We start from the raw sequence: 15,558 nt of genomic DNA on the forward strand, positions 1-15,558 counted from the left end.
AAATTTTCATCAATTTCAATTTGAATTCCAAAACTCAAATTCTATACAGTCGAACGCAACAATAATGTAATTTCTCATCATTCGTGAGAATCTCTCATCATCCTCAGACTCAAACTCGAACTCGGATGTAGATGGATTTTGCGTGAATCATGTTAAAACTTGTCTGTGTATATGATTGCTTGTTTGAACTTCCACGAATCTTGATGTTTGTCACAAAGGTACCTGCTTTATCATGCAATCAAACTGACAAGACACCAATTTACCGCTAACACGCCATAAAACTCAATGATAAGTTGAGAAATGCCCCCACCAATGTATCCTAAAATTACAACCCACAACTAATCAGGCACTACTTTTTCATATCTTCAACAAAGATAAGAAAAAACAGATGCTCATATACACTATGTTTTAGACTCGTCCCTTGTGAAGCCAGAAGCTTTGTGAACCATTTTCTTCCCCCCTCTCTCTCGATCTCATGGATCACACAGTCGATGAACGCGGCCTTAATAAGGATCTATACGATGCTCTGATTAGAGGAGATGGAGAAAAGGTGATTGAGCTCTGTCAAAAACTTCCAGAAGGAGCACTGCACATATTAACTATACACAATGACACAGTCCTTCACATGGCCACTTACTCCAAACAAAAGGATTTGGTAGTCACTTTACTTCGGGACTTGCCAAAAGATCATCTTCACAAGCTCACCCATCAAAATGACATCGGAAACACTATACTCCATGAGGCAGCTACTTCCAACAGGATTGTCCCGGCCGCCAAGGAATTGCTGCAAATGGCGCCAGAGTTGTTAACCAAGCGCAACAAGCGCGGCGAGACAGCTGTGTTTCGTGCAGCCAGGTATGGGAAGAATGAGATGTTCGAGTTTTTAGATGGCGAAGTCAATAAGTTGTTTGAAACTGAAGGCGTAGAAGAAGCTCAAAAAGCCTTTTATCAAAGGAAAGATAAGACAACTATACTTCACATGTCCATCCTCTATGAGTATTTTGGTGAGTACTTAATTACCCCATGAACTAAACATATTTTGGTACGTACCATAATTTGTTCATCACTGTTAATAGGCTTATGCTATTCTTGTAGTTGCTAGCTATTTTTATTTTTATTTTTATTTTTATTTTCCCTGGTTATCGCTTTCATTCAATTCTTTCCACGAAATTAATATGAAACAGATTTGGCTCTTTGGATTGCGAGGAGATATAAATACCTAGTTGATGTGCGGGATGGAGATCGGATGACTGCTCTTCAACTTCTTGCATGTAATTCGTCAGCTTTCATGAGTGGGAGGAAGCACAGTTCCCTCAAGCGACTCGTCTACTCTTGTATGATTCTTGCTTTTTCACTTCAATATTCACTTCTGAGGCTTGTTTGTTTGGATGTATTTTCAGAATATATATATATATATATATATATATATATATATACATATATTTATTTATTTATTTATTTTCTGATGTTTGATAATTGTAAAATATTTAGGAAGAAAAATATTAAAACTCAATAAAAATAACTTATTCATCATATTTGGGCTCCTGCCCGATGAACTCAATAGCGACTTAAACCTTTACCAAAGGCCGAAAAATAAATATTTAAAAAATATATTTTACCTCAAAAAGAAAACCAAATTTTGAAAAAAATATTTTAGAAACAAACTAAGCCTAAATTACTTTTTTTTTTTTTTAATTATTGGCAAGAAATAGTCACCCTACTCACATACTTACTTTACCTCTTTAGGGACTCCAATCCTAACCATCTACATTAAAAAATAGGGAAGATTCATTCATATTAGTTTCATTTGGTCACCTAGACTAAGTGAAGAAAGCAACTAACTAATAGGCCTGTAGCCTAACGGTACAAGACTCCTACCTTTCAAAGAGAGGTTAGGGGTTTGAACTTCAGTGGAGGTCGTGCGTGTGAGTTCCAACAAAAAAAAAAGAAAAAAGGGGGCAACTACACTTGCAACCTTCTCCTTCTTCTTCTTTTTTATTTTTAACTTTTTTAATCTTTCATTTTTTTGACAAATCGCATAAAACACCCTCTACTTTCAATTTTTGGCAAAAAAACCCCTCCAATTTTTTTTTTTTTTTTTTTGACATAAAACCCCCTAAGATTTTTTATTTTTACAACACTGCACCCTAATATTTGGCACAAACCTGGTTTTTCAGGTGTCCAAACTCAAGATACTGCTGCAACTGAAGAAGGTAAAGGGTTGTCTAACAGAGTCACAGCCTTAATGCTTCTCTTACAGATTTTGGTGTATAGATCCATTGTATTTAAATTTGTAACTCAATCCATTACATTTGTCTATGTTATGATTATGACATTTCTTTCTTTTTCTGAGCATATTAAATATAACACAAAACCTTGTTATTCAGGTGTCCTACCTAAAGATACTGCTGCCACTGAAGAAGGTAAAGAGCTGTCTAACAAAGTCACACCCTTGTATTTCTCTTATATTTGATTTTGGTGTATAGATTCATTGTATTTAAATTTTTAACTCAATCCGGTTAAGTTTCAAGGTATCAAGACAGTTGCAACATCTTAAGACAGAATTTATGCAAGCTGGTGCAAATATGCATTATTACAACAATTCGAAGTTTTTCTCCCGTTGCTACTAAAACAGTATACTAACATATTTGTTAGTATTTCATGTTTGTCATCATTTTTTTTGATTATATGAAAATTGATTTATGAATTCTTATATTGGAAGAGTTCCTTAGTTAGAAATTCAGTCATTACAATGTTTGCTGAAATTTTTTCTGTCCTTACAATGGTTTGATGGATCAACATAGCTAAGCATATCACACTTAATGTTCTACCTATTTATTCCCTATGCATATAGTATACAACTTTTGTTGACTTTCATTTTTTGATAAGTTGAATCAGGTTATATAGTGCCCTTATGGGAAGCAATTCGGAAACGAAAACAGAGATTTGAATCAGCTTTGAAACTTGCCAAGTTCTTGATTGCAATGGATACCTCATGGGAGGCTACTGAATCTGCAATGGACCAGAGTAAGCCTAAGACCCACAAATACGGAGTATCCTTCCATTCTTCCAAAGGCCAAGAACTAGAAGAGCGTGAAAAGGACCTGACAAGTAATGAATTGAGCACCGTAAAGACTGCAGAAACTCCATTATTTTTGGCTACTAAGGAAGGCATTTTAGAGATTGTTGAAGAAATACTCAACACATATCCTCAAGCAGTCGAGCATATTGATGGCGAAGGGCGTAACATTTTACATGTAGCTATCAAGTATCGCCAAATACATATTTTTGATTTTGTAGCGAAGATGGAAATTCCGATGATAAGGCTCATAAGAAAGACTGACAACAGTGGGAACTCCATACTGCATATGGTTGGAGTAAAGGCACAAGATCAAAAAGCTGAAGAGATGCGAAGTCCTGCTCTGATATTGCAAGAAGATTTGCTCTTGTTTGAGGTAAAATTCTTGTGTCCCATTCATTCATGGATAGGTGCACACGACACATGGATATAAGCATAGTCATTAGAGAAACACAAACATTTGTGTATCCTTTGATGTGGGTATTACATTGTCAGTACTCCGGTCAAGTACCTAATAATTTTTGTTACATCTTGAAACATAATCGTAAAATGCCTAGCAAAAAAAGAGTCTAGAATCTGAACTTGCTGGTGCTGAGGAAAGTTTTTTGTATGTGACTTTGTGCAGCGCGTGCAGAACATCTCTGCAACTCATTTCGTCAAGCACTTCAACTCTAAAGGGCAGACTGCTGAAGTACTCTTTGCCACTAATAATGATCAATTGCGTAAGGACGCCCAAGAATGGCTGAAGCGAACTGCTGAGAATTGCTCTATTGTTGCTGTGCTGATTGCAACTGTTGCTTTTGCTGCGGCCTACACAGTACCAGGAGGTCCGAATCAGAGTACTGGTTATCCCCTTCTCCTTAACAATCCTTTCTTCGTAATTTTCACCATGACTGATGTACTCTCCCTCACATTCGCTTTGACATCCGTGATTGCATTTCTCTCCATACTCACGTCACCATTTCGGTTGAAGGACTTCAAGCAGTCTCTTCCTCAAAAACTAATGCTTGGAGTTACTCTACTGATTTTATCTGTTTCAATGATGATGTTGGCATTTGCATCCACAATTATCCTAATGATACGTAACAAGGAACAATGGACAAGAATTACCTTGTGCTCTGTTGCTTTCTTGCCGGTCACCATATTCGCATTCTCATACTTGCCTCTGTATGTGTCACTCATGGAAACTTTCAAGTACTCCCTTAAGAAAATAGGGGATGTTTTTCCTCGGTGTAGCAGTGCCTTTATTCGATCTCGGGTGGCTAATTCATTGGGATTTTCTAAATCCCAAACCAAAATTCCCTCCAAAACTATGCAATCTCAAGCCACTAGCTCCACCTGTTCTACATATGCTTGCAAACTTCAAACCACCCATTCCTTTGTTTGAACTCGAATGCAAACTCATCTTAGTACCCTCTCCAAAACACCTTATCAATCATTACATTATTTGCTGTGTTGACTGATTTCCTGTATGGTTCATAGGTGAGATCCATTGAGTGGTAACTATTGTTTCCTCTTTCTAGATTTCTACCTACCATTAGAAAATGAACATGAGTGGTTTGCTTTGTTGAGTGATTTCCTGTATGGTTCTAAATTTTCTTATAATGTTTGCTTTTAATATATGTAGTGTTCTGGTTTATTTGGTCACATTTATGGGTTACTTCTAATTTGTAAACTAATAAAACTTAAATGTATTATTTCTAAAAAAGAAAAATTATATCAGATTGCAAAATATTCCCAAGTTGGTGTCGAACCTTATAGTGTATGCAGTTTTCGTTCCACAAACACCAGTCAATTACCTAGAAAAATTTTCGAGATCTTGTGATGCATTAGGCCCCGTTTGTTTCACCGTAAAATATTTACCTCATTTTCCGGTGTTTGGAAGACTCCGAGGTTAGAAAATTATTTTTCATGTAAATCATTTTATCCCCAAATGAAAATGATTTACCAAAAGAATTTTCTCAAGTCATTTTCCGCATATTACCTTGGGTCATCTAACCATACATACTCTTATTGAATCCATATGCCCTTCTAACAATTAATCTTTTTTAGTTCTCCCAATTTAAAAATCTAATCTTCAATTTTTTCTCTCTATATGTATATATGGAGTGAGAGCAGAAAGAAAGAGTGACACAAATTTGAGTTGGTTGAAAAACAAATTTTGGTCGAGGGCATGTTCTAGAGAGATAGTGGAGAGAGAAAATAACAAGAATGAGAGGGAGGGATGGTTTAGCATAGAGAGAGAGTAATGAGGTGAGAAAGAGATGGTTTAAGAGATACTATTTCTGAGAAATACTGAAGAAAGAGAGAGAGAGAGAGTTAATTGTGCACAAAAGTTTATCTAGAAAATATTTTACAAACCATTGTCAATATCGGAAAATAAAAAAATATATTTTACATGTCAATATTTTGTTTAAAAAATATTTTACAAGGAAAATATTTTGCGTCAAACAAACGAGCCTTAAAGTCATTGCTTTTGCACCGCAGTATTAAGATCACTTTTAAAGCACTCACTTTATTCCTATATTATATATATATATATATATATATATATAATATAATCGATTTAAACTCATTGCAATGTTGTATAACATGTTCAATATGATTGTTTTTTTAAACGAAGAATCAAACCACTCAGTCACCCTTTAAACTACAAATGGTTTGTAATACGTGTGTCATTTGAATATATGTCTTGTGTTCAATATGATTCGAACCAAAAATCTAAGGAGAGTATTCCAAATAACGAACCCATTTCTACACCAGGAACGGACCTATAGTGTACTCAGGGGCAATTGTCCCCATTGTTTTTTTGTTTTTCTTTTATTTTTTATTTTTATTTTTTTTATAGTAATAATAGTAGTAGATTTCCTTACATTCCTATTAAATTTTCATATTGCCTCCTTAAAATTATAAAAAAAAATTCTATTATTGCCCCCCTCACCTAATTTCTTGGATCCGTCCATGTTCTGCACTATAAGCGGCAACGGTAATTTGGTGAACTATAAGAAAGAAATATATTCAGTAAGAAATTAATTATGTAATAAAATAATTAAACTAAAAGGAAAATAAAAATGTTGTTTCAATAAAATTAGGTTGTTTTCTATCCACATTATCCCAAAATGTGAAAGTGATGGTGCAACTGGGATGTATATCTCAAAGTGCCCCCATTTAAGCACACACCCACTTTTGCATGACACATTTCAGAGATACTTTCGAAAATATTTTCTATTTGTGTACAAAATTGTAAAGAGTTGTGAAGGATTACATAATATTGGAGAATAAAAAGACATACTAACAAAATCATTTATTTAAAATACATTTTAACCGTTCCTTAGGGAAGTGAGGATTATTATAAATAGGTGATGTGAGTGGGCAAAGCACACCCATTCCAATATTCAATTAGATGCATTGCTATGCAAAGTATTATAAGTTATCAATTAGAAATATTGCGAAATTGTTTAGGCGTTTATTAATTCACGACAAAATGAATTTGTTAAATTCTTAGGCATTTAGTCGGCAAATTATACGGAATTGATCGCCGGAATGTATCTTACACTTTCCATCATCATATGGTTTAGTTATTATCCTCAAACTCAATTAAGATCCAAATTATAAAAAATATATAAAAAATTGTGTTAGTATTATCTTTTTTATTAAAGACTTTTCAAATTCCGCTAATTAAAAACTTTTCTTCATTCATCCATCAAATCAGAGTTTTAGCCTATTTATTAAATGAGCCAAAGAAATGCATGTCAAATTGTTTGCTTTTTCTTTATAAATAGTTTCAAATTTTCCATTACACTTTCTTAATAAAGTAATAAAATACATGAAAAACATAGAATTACATAATTAAAAATAAATAAATATGTTTCAGGAGCTCCAACATCGAGCCAAACCAACTCATCATTAAAATAAATTCAAACTTTGCTCAACTTAATTACATGAACTCATCACTAGTTCGAGTTGAGTGCAAAGAAATGAAGAATTTGGCCCAAACAGACACAGAGCTAGCTCATTGTTTTGCAGCCCCATCTACAAATGTACTTGGTTTCCATATTTTTGCTTTGGAATCAAACCTCTCGTTTTCAAGACTATTATGTTTAACAATTTGTTACTCAAACATTAGTTCAATGTGAAAGTGAGAGGTTGGAATCTCATAGCAGGGAACAGTTTATGAAATGTGTTCAAGTATTTATCTAACATAAATAAACAGATAAACAATTTATTATTCAATTAAAAACTCGGTTTGTAACTATGGAAATAATTTTCTATTATGAAAAAATTGAAAACTGTATAAAAAATTTGGTTCAATTTTCTTAAAACTGTTTTTTGAAAATTCAATTATAATAATAAAAAAATTATTCTATGAGAAAGGTTTTCAATTTTTCGAGTTCTAGAAAACTATTTTGTAAGTTACAATTCAGACAAACCCTACCGCCTACCCTTTTCTTCTTTATTTTATTTTTTTTATTTTTTTTATTTTATTTTTAAGAAGTCCAAACAATTGTATATATGTATGGGTTACAGGAGCCCAATTTAATGGGTGAGGCCCAAAGGACAGTTACAAATGAAACATAACGGCCCAAATGGGTACAGGTGCAAATTTAGACTATCCGGAAAGCATTCAAAAAATCAAAGGGATCTCAACATCTCCGGTGGTGAAACCATGGTGTGATTCACGTAGAAGATCACATTCAATCAGGATCAGGCGGTCTCGGGGTGGCTGGACGAAGGAAGACGGCAAGTTCCATCTTAACTGACCACGCTGGGACTCTCTGGAATCTCTCATTGTTTCAGAGTGAAGCTTTCCTGAGATGGTATCCATCCCATAAATTTAATCCTGTTGAGGATGCACCATTGCGAAGAAGATTTTCCTTTAAACAGTCTTGAATTTCGCTCGTTCCAAAAATGGCATATACCGCAGTGGATACAGTTGATCGAGATATAGCATGCTATGTGGAACCCACAAAGTGTTTGAATAAATGACCAAATTGGAGATAGAGTGGACAGTGAGAGAGTTGGATTCAAGGGATGATGGGCAGAGGTTTTTTTTTTTTGGGGAGGGGGATCATAGGGGAGCTTTTGCTGTTAAAAAGAATCAACCCACCCGCTAACCACTTTGGACTCGGATTGTTTGCAAACTCCTGATATGTGCAATCACGTCCGAGTTTACGGTTCATCCTAGGAGACCCCTTATCCACTGGGCCACCTGTGAGAGTTATGAGTTCTCTTTCAGTTGCATTGGACTCAGCAGGAGAATTATGAATGGATAAGTGACTGAGAAAGACTGAGTGGTCCCGACGACAACCAATTATCATGCCAAAAACTGGTAGATGTTCCATTTCCGATTCTATGCTTGATTAGTGGTCTAACTACAGTTCTGAGATGCAGAAGCTTTCTCCACATTCAACTGCATTGCTGAGGTATGTTTAGCTCCCAAACACATCTATGCTTGATTAACTGCTCTGTGATCCATTTTACCCAAATGATGTGATCCTTTTTTTTGTGCGGATCCGCCAATGTCTAATGATTTCTGCTTTATTGAGTGCTTTTAGATTTGCAAGAAACTACTTTTATTTACTGTTAACATAGCGTAAAGAACATATATACAATAAAAGAAATGCCAAGACTAATGCACAATTAAAGTGCAGCCCAACAACTACGCAAAGTAGACAATTCGTTTTCATTCATTAAACAAAGAATATGAGTAAGAAAATAGGGAAACACTAACAAACCAAATTGCTTTTTATAGACACACACATACTATATATATATGTAAAACCTCTCTCTCTCTCTCTCTCTCTCTCTCTCTCTCTCAAATGGCTCACATATCGGATGATGCAAAACATACCTGTAATAAGGAGCTGTATGATGCTTTGATAACAGGAGACGAAGACAAGGTGGTGGAACTCTGTCGAAATATTCCAGAGGGGCCATTGCACATCTTAACCATACACAATGACACAGTCCTCCACATGGCTACTTACTCCAAACAAAATGACTTGGTACTCAAATTACTTGAGGAGTTTCCTGGAAGTCATCTTGACAAGATGAGCCTGCAGAACGACATTGGAAACACCATACTCCACGAGGCAGCCACTTCAAATAGAAATGTGCCTGTCGCGAAGGAAATGTTGCGAAGAGAACCAAAGTTGTTATATATGCGCAACCAGGGTGGAGAGACTGCTCTATTTCGTGCTGTCCGGTATGGAAAAAAAGAGATGTTTGAGTTTTTAGATGGTGAAGTGATCAAGAAAATCTTTGAAAGTGAAGGCGGAGAAGAAGATCAAGAAGCATTTTATCGAAGGGAAGATAAAACCACCATACTTCACATGTCCATCCTCACGGAGTATTTTGGTAAGTAACAAGTCATGTCAATGAAAAAGAATATAGTAAGTTTCTAATTCATTGGTAGTATTTAATGGTCCTATAAAATTAAAAGCAGGACTTATTTGCAATTCTTTCAACTATTAGTAGAAATGATAAACCTAACCCCTTCAGATGCACCTAAATGGCTCCCACTAAAGCTCATATTGGATTGGTGGCTTTTGTTTGTCTATCATTACTCCATATTATAGGATATAAGTGTGGATGCATAGAATGACATAACACGTATTGACTTGAAAAATCATAAAAAAAATTGAGCACAAATACTATGAGGACAATTCAACAATATTTTATTTATTTATTTATTTTTGTATAAAAATAAATATTTCACGATAGTAACACCTACTCAGCCATCCCGTGGGAAAGGTTTTCAACTCTGAAATATTCGCAATAAGCTTTTTTACCTTCAATCTTTTATTTTAGAAGACGAAAAAGTATCAGCAGGCTACAGACTTTGGTGGTATCTATGCAACAAGCTTAATTATGTAATTGTTGTTATACATCTAATCAGTTAGCTTGGCCTACTTTGTGATGTCATCTAATCATTAGTAATAAGGTGTAGTGCAATCTGATTGCTAGTAACTAAATTTTTTTTTTATTTGTTTATTTATTTATTTTGGTCCTGTTTTCACTTTTATGCAATTTCTGCTGTGAAATATAACACAGAGTTGGCTGTTTTGATTGCCAAAAAATATGAGTATTTAGTTGGTGAGCAAGATGGAGATGGGATGACTGCTCTTCAACTCCTTTCAAGCAAACCATCAGCATTCATAAGTGGGAGTAAACAAAGTCCCTTCAAGCGACTCATCTACTCTTGTATGATTCTTCCTTTCTATTTTTTTTAGCTTTTCTTTCTTTTAGTTTTAGTATGAACTTCATTTGGTTTCCAAGAAGAAAACGACCTAAACTTGGAATCTTTTCTTCTGTTTTTCCTTCTTGACAACACAAATGGGAAATAATCTTTTACTAATAAATTTCCAAAGGCAACTGCAAAAATATAACAATATATTAATTGATTTAGTTAATCATTTTTATTGTCTATTTCATTTATCTATGTTGTGATTATCCTTTTGTCCTAAAAACTTACATAATAATTAAATATGACACAAAAAAAAATTCAGGTGTCTTAATTAAAGATACAACTGCAAAGAAAGAAGGTATAGCGCTATATATATAATAAACCTAACAACCTTGTTTCTCTCCTAGTTGATTTTGGTTTCAAACAACAAAATGAATTAATTAATTCGGAAATATATTATTGGTGAGCAACAAAATGTCCACATGATACAGTACAAGTGAGAATTGGTAGATGAAGTTGATTTGAACATCTCAATGACTTCTTTCATAAATCAACACGAGGATTACACGGTCAAAATTTCATATAACACTTCATTTAAAATAGAAGACGTACTTCAAACAACTTTATATTATCTCTTTTCTTTAAAAGGTAAAATTAACTTTAAATTCTCTTTCAGTTTGAACAAATTTGAGCAAATTGAAGCTTATCTTTGACTAGCTCTTATGATTTTATTTTAAGTTATTTTAACATTTTTTTATAGAAGGATTATCTTAATGTGCAGCGTGAAAATATGAATTGTCGTGATTTTTTATATTCAAAATGTACTAATTTAAAAGAGAGCCCATGACAACTGCAATGAAGTACGCCATGACAGTTTTGTATGATGAAAATCTTCAAATTTAATTTTTGCAATCGGACAAGTAGGTCAAATAAGTTATTAAGTGTGTCTAGTCATTTTGTGATTAAATGGGTATTTTACAGAAAGCTTACCATTGCCTTCTCATCTAAATATATGTTTCTGAAATATAATGCGCCTCCGGTTGTAGTCAGTAGACACACATTCCCTTGAGTAATCAAGATCTTCACCAGTGAGCTCTTTCTGCGGTTCTGTCAAGTGGGCGAATTTCATCACTATCAACAGAAACTTTTGCTGTAAAGATGTGAAATGGACCTGTAAGCAAATAGTAAGGACCTTGAACTATATATAGATAAGATAAGAAAAGATGAGGTTATGTGTCCTGTCATCCACAGTTCCACAATCCATTTTTCTCATGTATAGGAATTGGTATTTTGATGCCGGGCACTGGTGATAAGTTATTCTTCACTTTGCTAGACAAGTACTAAGGTGGTATGATCAGCTTTGCTGATAAGAGGTACATTTGGAGTCATATCATGTGTAATAAATTTTCTTGGTTTTTGTGAACTGGTCCCTTGTATTGAAGGTTTTAAAAGCAAACCTATTAAGTATAAGTCAAATTTGAAATGGTAATTGCAAGGTAAATTTTGTTGTTGTTGTTGAGTTATAAACAAAGATGGAAAATGTTTTGATAGAATTAGAACATCGGATCATTGTATCTTCTTCAAACTAATTCTTCTCATGTTAACCATAATACTTCACTTAAATCTGCATCTTTGCGGGCATCGAAGACTAGCCACCTATATATTTTTTAATGATAAAATAAAGGGCTAGAGCATGTGAACCATAGTGATTTGATTAAATTGTCAAAAATGGTCTAGTGATTAAAGGTCTTCCAAAGCTAGACACACCTCAGAATGAAGTTTGTGCTTTTGTTAGTGAGGGAACAAATTAATGTGCCTCTGAGAAGATTCCATAATATAGCTACCATGAAGCCTTAGATATGCACATGGATCTTATGCTTCAATCTAAAACTGAAACAGGTGGTAGTAAGAGGTAAGTTTTAGTTACTTCATGCACAAATTTGTATGCGTAAAATAGGTTAGCCAAAATACGTGCACATATTTGTATGGCAACTTCAATTCATCCTTACCGATCTGTTATTTCATGTTTGTCATCAATATTGTCATTATATGATAATAATGTGTTGTTATCTTGAATGAGTTCTTTTTGATAGATAGAAATTCTTGTGTTGGAATGGTTCATATGTTTCTTATGATGCAACTTTTATTGTCTTTCATTTCTTGGGAAGTTGAATCGTGTCTGCCCTTGTGTAAAGCAATTCAGAAGCAAAAACAGAGATATGAATCAGCTTTGAGACTTGCCAAGTTCTTGATACGGAAAGATACCTCATGGGAAGCTACTGAATCTGCGAGGAGTAAGTCTAGGACCCCCACACATGGAGGACCCTCCACTATTTCCCAAGGACAAGAAGGAGTAAAGGAAGGAAAAAAGGCTATAATAAGTCGTAAAATGAACACGACAAAGACTGCAAAAACTCCATTAATTTTGGCGGCTAAGGCAGGCATTCTAGAGATTGTTAGAGAAATATTCAACAAATATCCTCAGGCAGTCGAGCATGTGGATGATGAAGGGTGTAATGTATTGCATATAGCAATCAAGTATCGCCAAATACATATTTTCGATTTTGTAATGAAAATGGAAATTCCAATGAGGAGGCTCATAAGAAAAGTTGAAAATAATGGGAACTCTATTCTACACATGGTTGGGATAACGGCAGAAGATAACATGGCTGGAGACATGCGAAGCCCTGCTCAGCGATTGCAAGAGGACTTGCTCTTGTTTGAGGTGAGATTCTTATGTTCTATATAAGCATCCACATAAACACATGCTCTTCCTTAATTGCTTATAAGCATAACATTTACATAAAGATTCAAGCATTTGGAAAAATTAGTACTGGCGTTTCGTTTGTGCATTCCCTGATCCTTTGTTCAACAGCTTGAAGCACCTTCTTGTGTCTTAATTGACATAAATTCTTGCAGCGTGTGATGAACATCTCCTTAGCCCATTTCATCGAGAGCGTCAACTTTGAAGGGCAGACTGCTGAAGAACTATTTGTCAAAAATAAAGATAAACTTCGCACTGAGGCCAAAGAATGGCTACAACGCACTGCCGAGCACTGCTCCATTGTTGCTGTGCTGATTGCCACCGTTGCCTTTGCTGCAGCCTACACGGTACCAGGAGGTCCAGAACAAAATGCTGGTTATCCCATCCTCATCAACCATCCTTTCTTTGTGATTTTCACCTTGACTGACGTACTTTCCCTTACATTTGCTTTGACATCAGTGATTACATTTCTCTCCATCCTCACTTCCACATTTCACTTCAGAGACTTCAAACAGTCTCTTCCTCAAAAGCTAATGCTAGGAGTTACATTACTGATTCTGTCTCTGTCGATGATGATGTTGGCATTTGCAGCGACAATTATCCTGATGATACATAATAAAGAACCGTGGACAAAAGTTGGCTTGTACTCTGTTGCTTTCCTCCCTGTCGCCGTCATTGCATCCTCATACAGGCCTTTTTATGTACCACTCATGAAAAGTTTCACGTATTCGCTCAAGAAACTAGGGAATATTAATCCTCGGTTTAACACTGTTTTTCTTCCATCTTGTATCACCAATTCTTCTACTCATTCTAGTTCCACCAAACCTTATAAATCTCAAGCAGCCCATTACCTTGTTTGAACTGTAGATTGCATCCTTATTTTAGTACCATCTTCAAAACACCTTCTCAATAAAGTTCAATGTGTCCATGGAGGAGTGGTTCATTGTTTCCTCTTTCTAGATTTGTAAGTACTTTGAGAAAATAAACATGATTAATAAATATGCTGTGTTGAGTGATACCTTGGTTGTATGGTTATGAACTTTCTTGAATGTTTATTTTATTCTCTGATTTTATTTTGTCATAATATTTGATTAAATGAATACCTTCACACAACTCTAGATAGTAAATTACTGATCTTGGATGGTTGATAAGCTAATAAGTCTAATATTACATTGATAAATGAATAATCCAAGAGGCTAAAAATTGACTAAATACCAATGGACCAGTGGCCTAGCGGTATCAATCTCTTACCTCTCAAAAAGAGGTCAGAGGTTCAAGTCTCAGAAGAAATAAGTGTGTGTGAGTACCGACTAGGAAAAATAAAAATAAAAATAAAAATTGACTAAATTAAGATGGTATCTCAACTTCAATTCTTTTACTAAAGATTGTGGTCAAAATGAGAATACTTATGCAGAAATAGTGACTTCAGAAACAGAGTTGGGGCTCTGGCATTGTCTTGATCTCATTGATAAACCATTTAAATGTGGTATTAAGGAAGTGTGTGATAATAACCGTTATGATTAGGTTGTTAATCTGCTTTGCCTTTTTTGTTCTATTGGGTAATTTTACACTCACACCCTTCTTTGGTTAGATTTAATTATACACAGTGATCCAAATAAGCCTTTATTAATTTATTATCCTCGTGGCCATTAAGTGACGCGGCGGTCAAAAATGTGGATAAAATGTCAATTGTACCCTTGCATTTTATAAAAATAAAAAATAAAAAATAAAAAAACTTTGTAAACTAAATTGTATTGCCCCCTCGTTGTCCCCCCCCCCCCCCCCCGGCGCAGCGGGCGGCAGGGGAACTTTTTGACAGAGTTCAATCATCTTTGCTTCTCTAATCAGAACATTGTACAGCTCCTTGTTACTGGCATGTTTTGCAACATTAATTATATTCAACCTTAACTTAGTAACCAACGAGCCAGTGGCCTAGCGGTATCAGTCTCTTACTTTTCAAAGAGAGATCAATGGTTCAAATCTCAGTAGAGACGTGTGTCAATATGTTTACAAACCAACTCATAAAGCTCATGATTTGTTTGGTGCATTTATATTCCTATTGATCGGACTCACTCCTTTGGTGCTCACGAGTTGAATTATGTAAAAGAAGCCTGCACAAAGAAAAATATAATTGGATGTTAAAAGCCATATAGTTTTTTATTTTTATTTTTATTTTTTTTAATTTTTTATTAGAATATGAGAATAGTTGGGCACTAAATTTATGAAATTAACTATCATCTTTTCCTAATACATGTGATGCATTATTGTAATCTAATTACGCCCTTAATTGTTGTTGGATGTCAATACCTATTATGCTGAAGGCGACGCAAAGAAGTGTATCTGATTAGGATGATCAATTTTCAGTAAATAAATAATAAATATATACTATTTATTAACTGAAATCTCCATGGGATAATCTTTTTCCTTTTGGTAAAGAAATGTCTTGAATGGGAGTAAGAAAAGAATAAGGTGCCTCTATTTGGGCCCAAAAAAATTCAATTGTGAATGGTCCGAAAAGACTACAAGAAA

At 34.7% G+C, this 15,558-nt stretch overlaps 2 protein-coding genes across 5 annotated transcripts; both read left to right on the plus strand.

Moving 5' to 3' along the window:
* The first annotated feature begins 295 nt into the window (after positions 1 to 295).
* LOC132308028 (ankyrin repeat-containing protein At5g02620-like) lies at positions 296 to 4,726 on the plus strand. Of its 2 annotated transcripts, none has more exons than XM_059805982.1 (6): positions 296 to 1,004; positions 1,185 to 1,334; positions 2,178 to 2,213; positions 2,388 to 2,423; positions 2,890 to 3,455; positions 3,705 to 4,726. In XM_059805982.1, the coding sequence occupies exons 1-6, from the start codon at positions 476 to 478 to the stop codon at positions 4,464 to 4,466; spliced, it is 2,079 nt and encodes a 692-aa protein (XP_059661965.1). In that variant the 5' UTR covers positions 296 to 475; the 3' UTR covers positions 4,467 to 4,726. The 2 variants fall into 2 exon arrangements, with proteins under 2 accessions (XP_059661965.1, XP_059661974.1); XM_059805991.1 differs by having other exon boundaries at positions 2,899 to 3,455.
* Positions 4,727 to 8,151: 3,425 nt separating this feature from the next.
* Positions 8,152 to 14,047, plus strand: LOC132308042 (ankyrin repeat-containing protein At5g02620-like). Of its 3 annotated transcripts, XM_059806012.1 has the most exons (5): positions 8,152 to 8,502; positions 8,966 to 9,436; positions 10,133 to 10,282; positions 12,461 to 12,990; positions 13,185 to 14,047. In XM_059806012.1, exons 2-5 carry the CDS (start codon positions 9,055 to 9,057, stop codon positions 13,887 to 13,889), a joined length of 1,767 nt encoding a protein of 588 aa, XP_059661995.1. In that variant the 5' UTR covers positions 8,152 to 8,502; positions 8,966 to 9,054; the 3' UTR covers positions 13,890 to 14,047. The 3 variants fall into 3 exon arrangements, with proteins under 3 accessions (XP_059661995.1, XP_059661983.1, XP_059661987.1); XM_059806000.1 differs by lacking the exon at positions 8,152 to 8,502 and having other exon boundaries at positions 8,880 to 9,436; XM_059806004.1 differs by lacking the exon at positions 8,152 to 8,502 and having other exon boundaries at positions 8,880 to 9,436; positions 10,172 to 10,282.
* Positions 14,048 to 15,558: the final 1,511 nt, after the last annotated feature.

This window comes from Cornus florida, unplaced genomic scaffold (assembly GCF_030987335.1).
Source record: "Cornus florida cultivar Cherokee Brave unplaced genomic scaffold, ASM3098733v1 CherokeeBrave_3.0.0_Hap2_Chr01, whole genome shotgun sequence".
NCBI lineage: Eukaryota > Viridiplantae > Streptophyta > Magnoliopsida > Cornales > Cornaceae > Cornus > Cornus florida.

Excerpts from the sequence above, each read along its gene's own strand:
- LOC132308028 (XM_059805982.1), top strand. The coding sequence starts at position 476 with ATGGATCACACAGTCGATGAACGCGGCCTTAATAAGGATCTATACGAT. Across the intron at positions 1,005-1,184 it reads CATCCTCTATGAGTATTTTG|ATTTGGCTCTTTGGATTGCG; the intron begins GTGAGTACTTAA and ends AATATGAAACAG. Across the intron at positions 3,456-3,704 it reads AAGATTTGCTCTTGTTTGAG|CGCGTGCAGAACATCTCTGC; the intron begins GTAAAATTCTTG and ends GACTTTGTGCAG.
- LOC132308042 (XM_059806000.1), top strand. The coding sequence starts at position 8,899 with ATGGCTCACATATCGGATGATGCAAAACATACCTGTAATAAGGAGCTG. Across the intron at positions 10,283-12,460 it reads CAAGCGACTCATCTACTCTT|CAATTCAGAAGCAAAAACAG; the intron begins GTATGATTCTTC and ends CCTTGTGTAAAG. Across the intron at positions 12,991-13,184 it reads AGGACTTGCTCTTGTTTGAG|CGTGTGATGAACATCTCCTT; the intron begins GTGAGATTCTTA and ends AAATTCTTGCAG.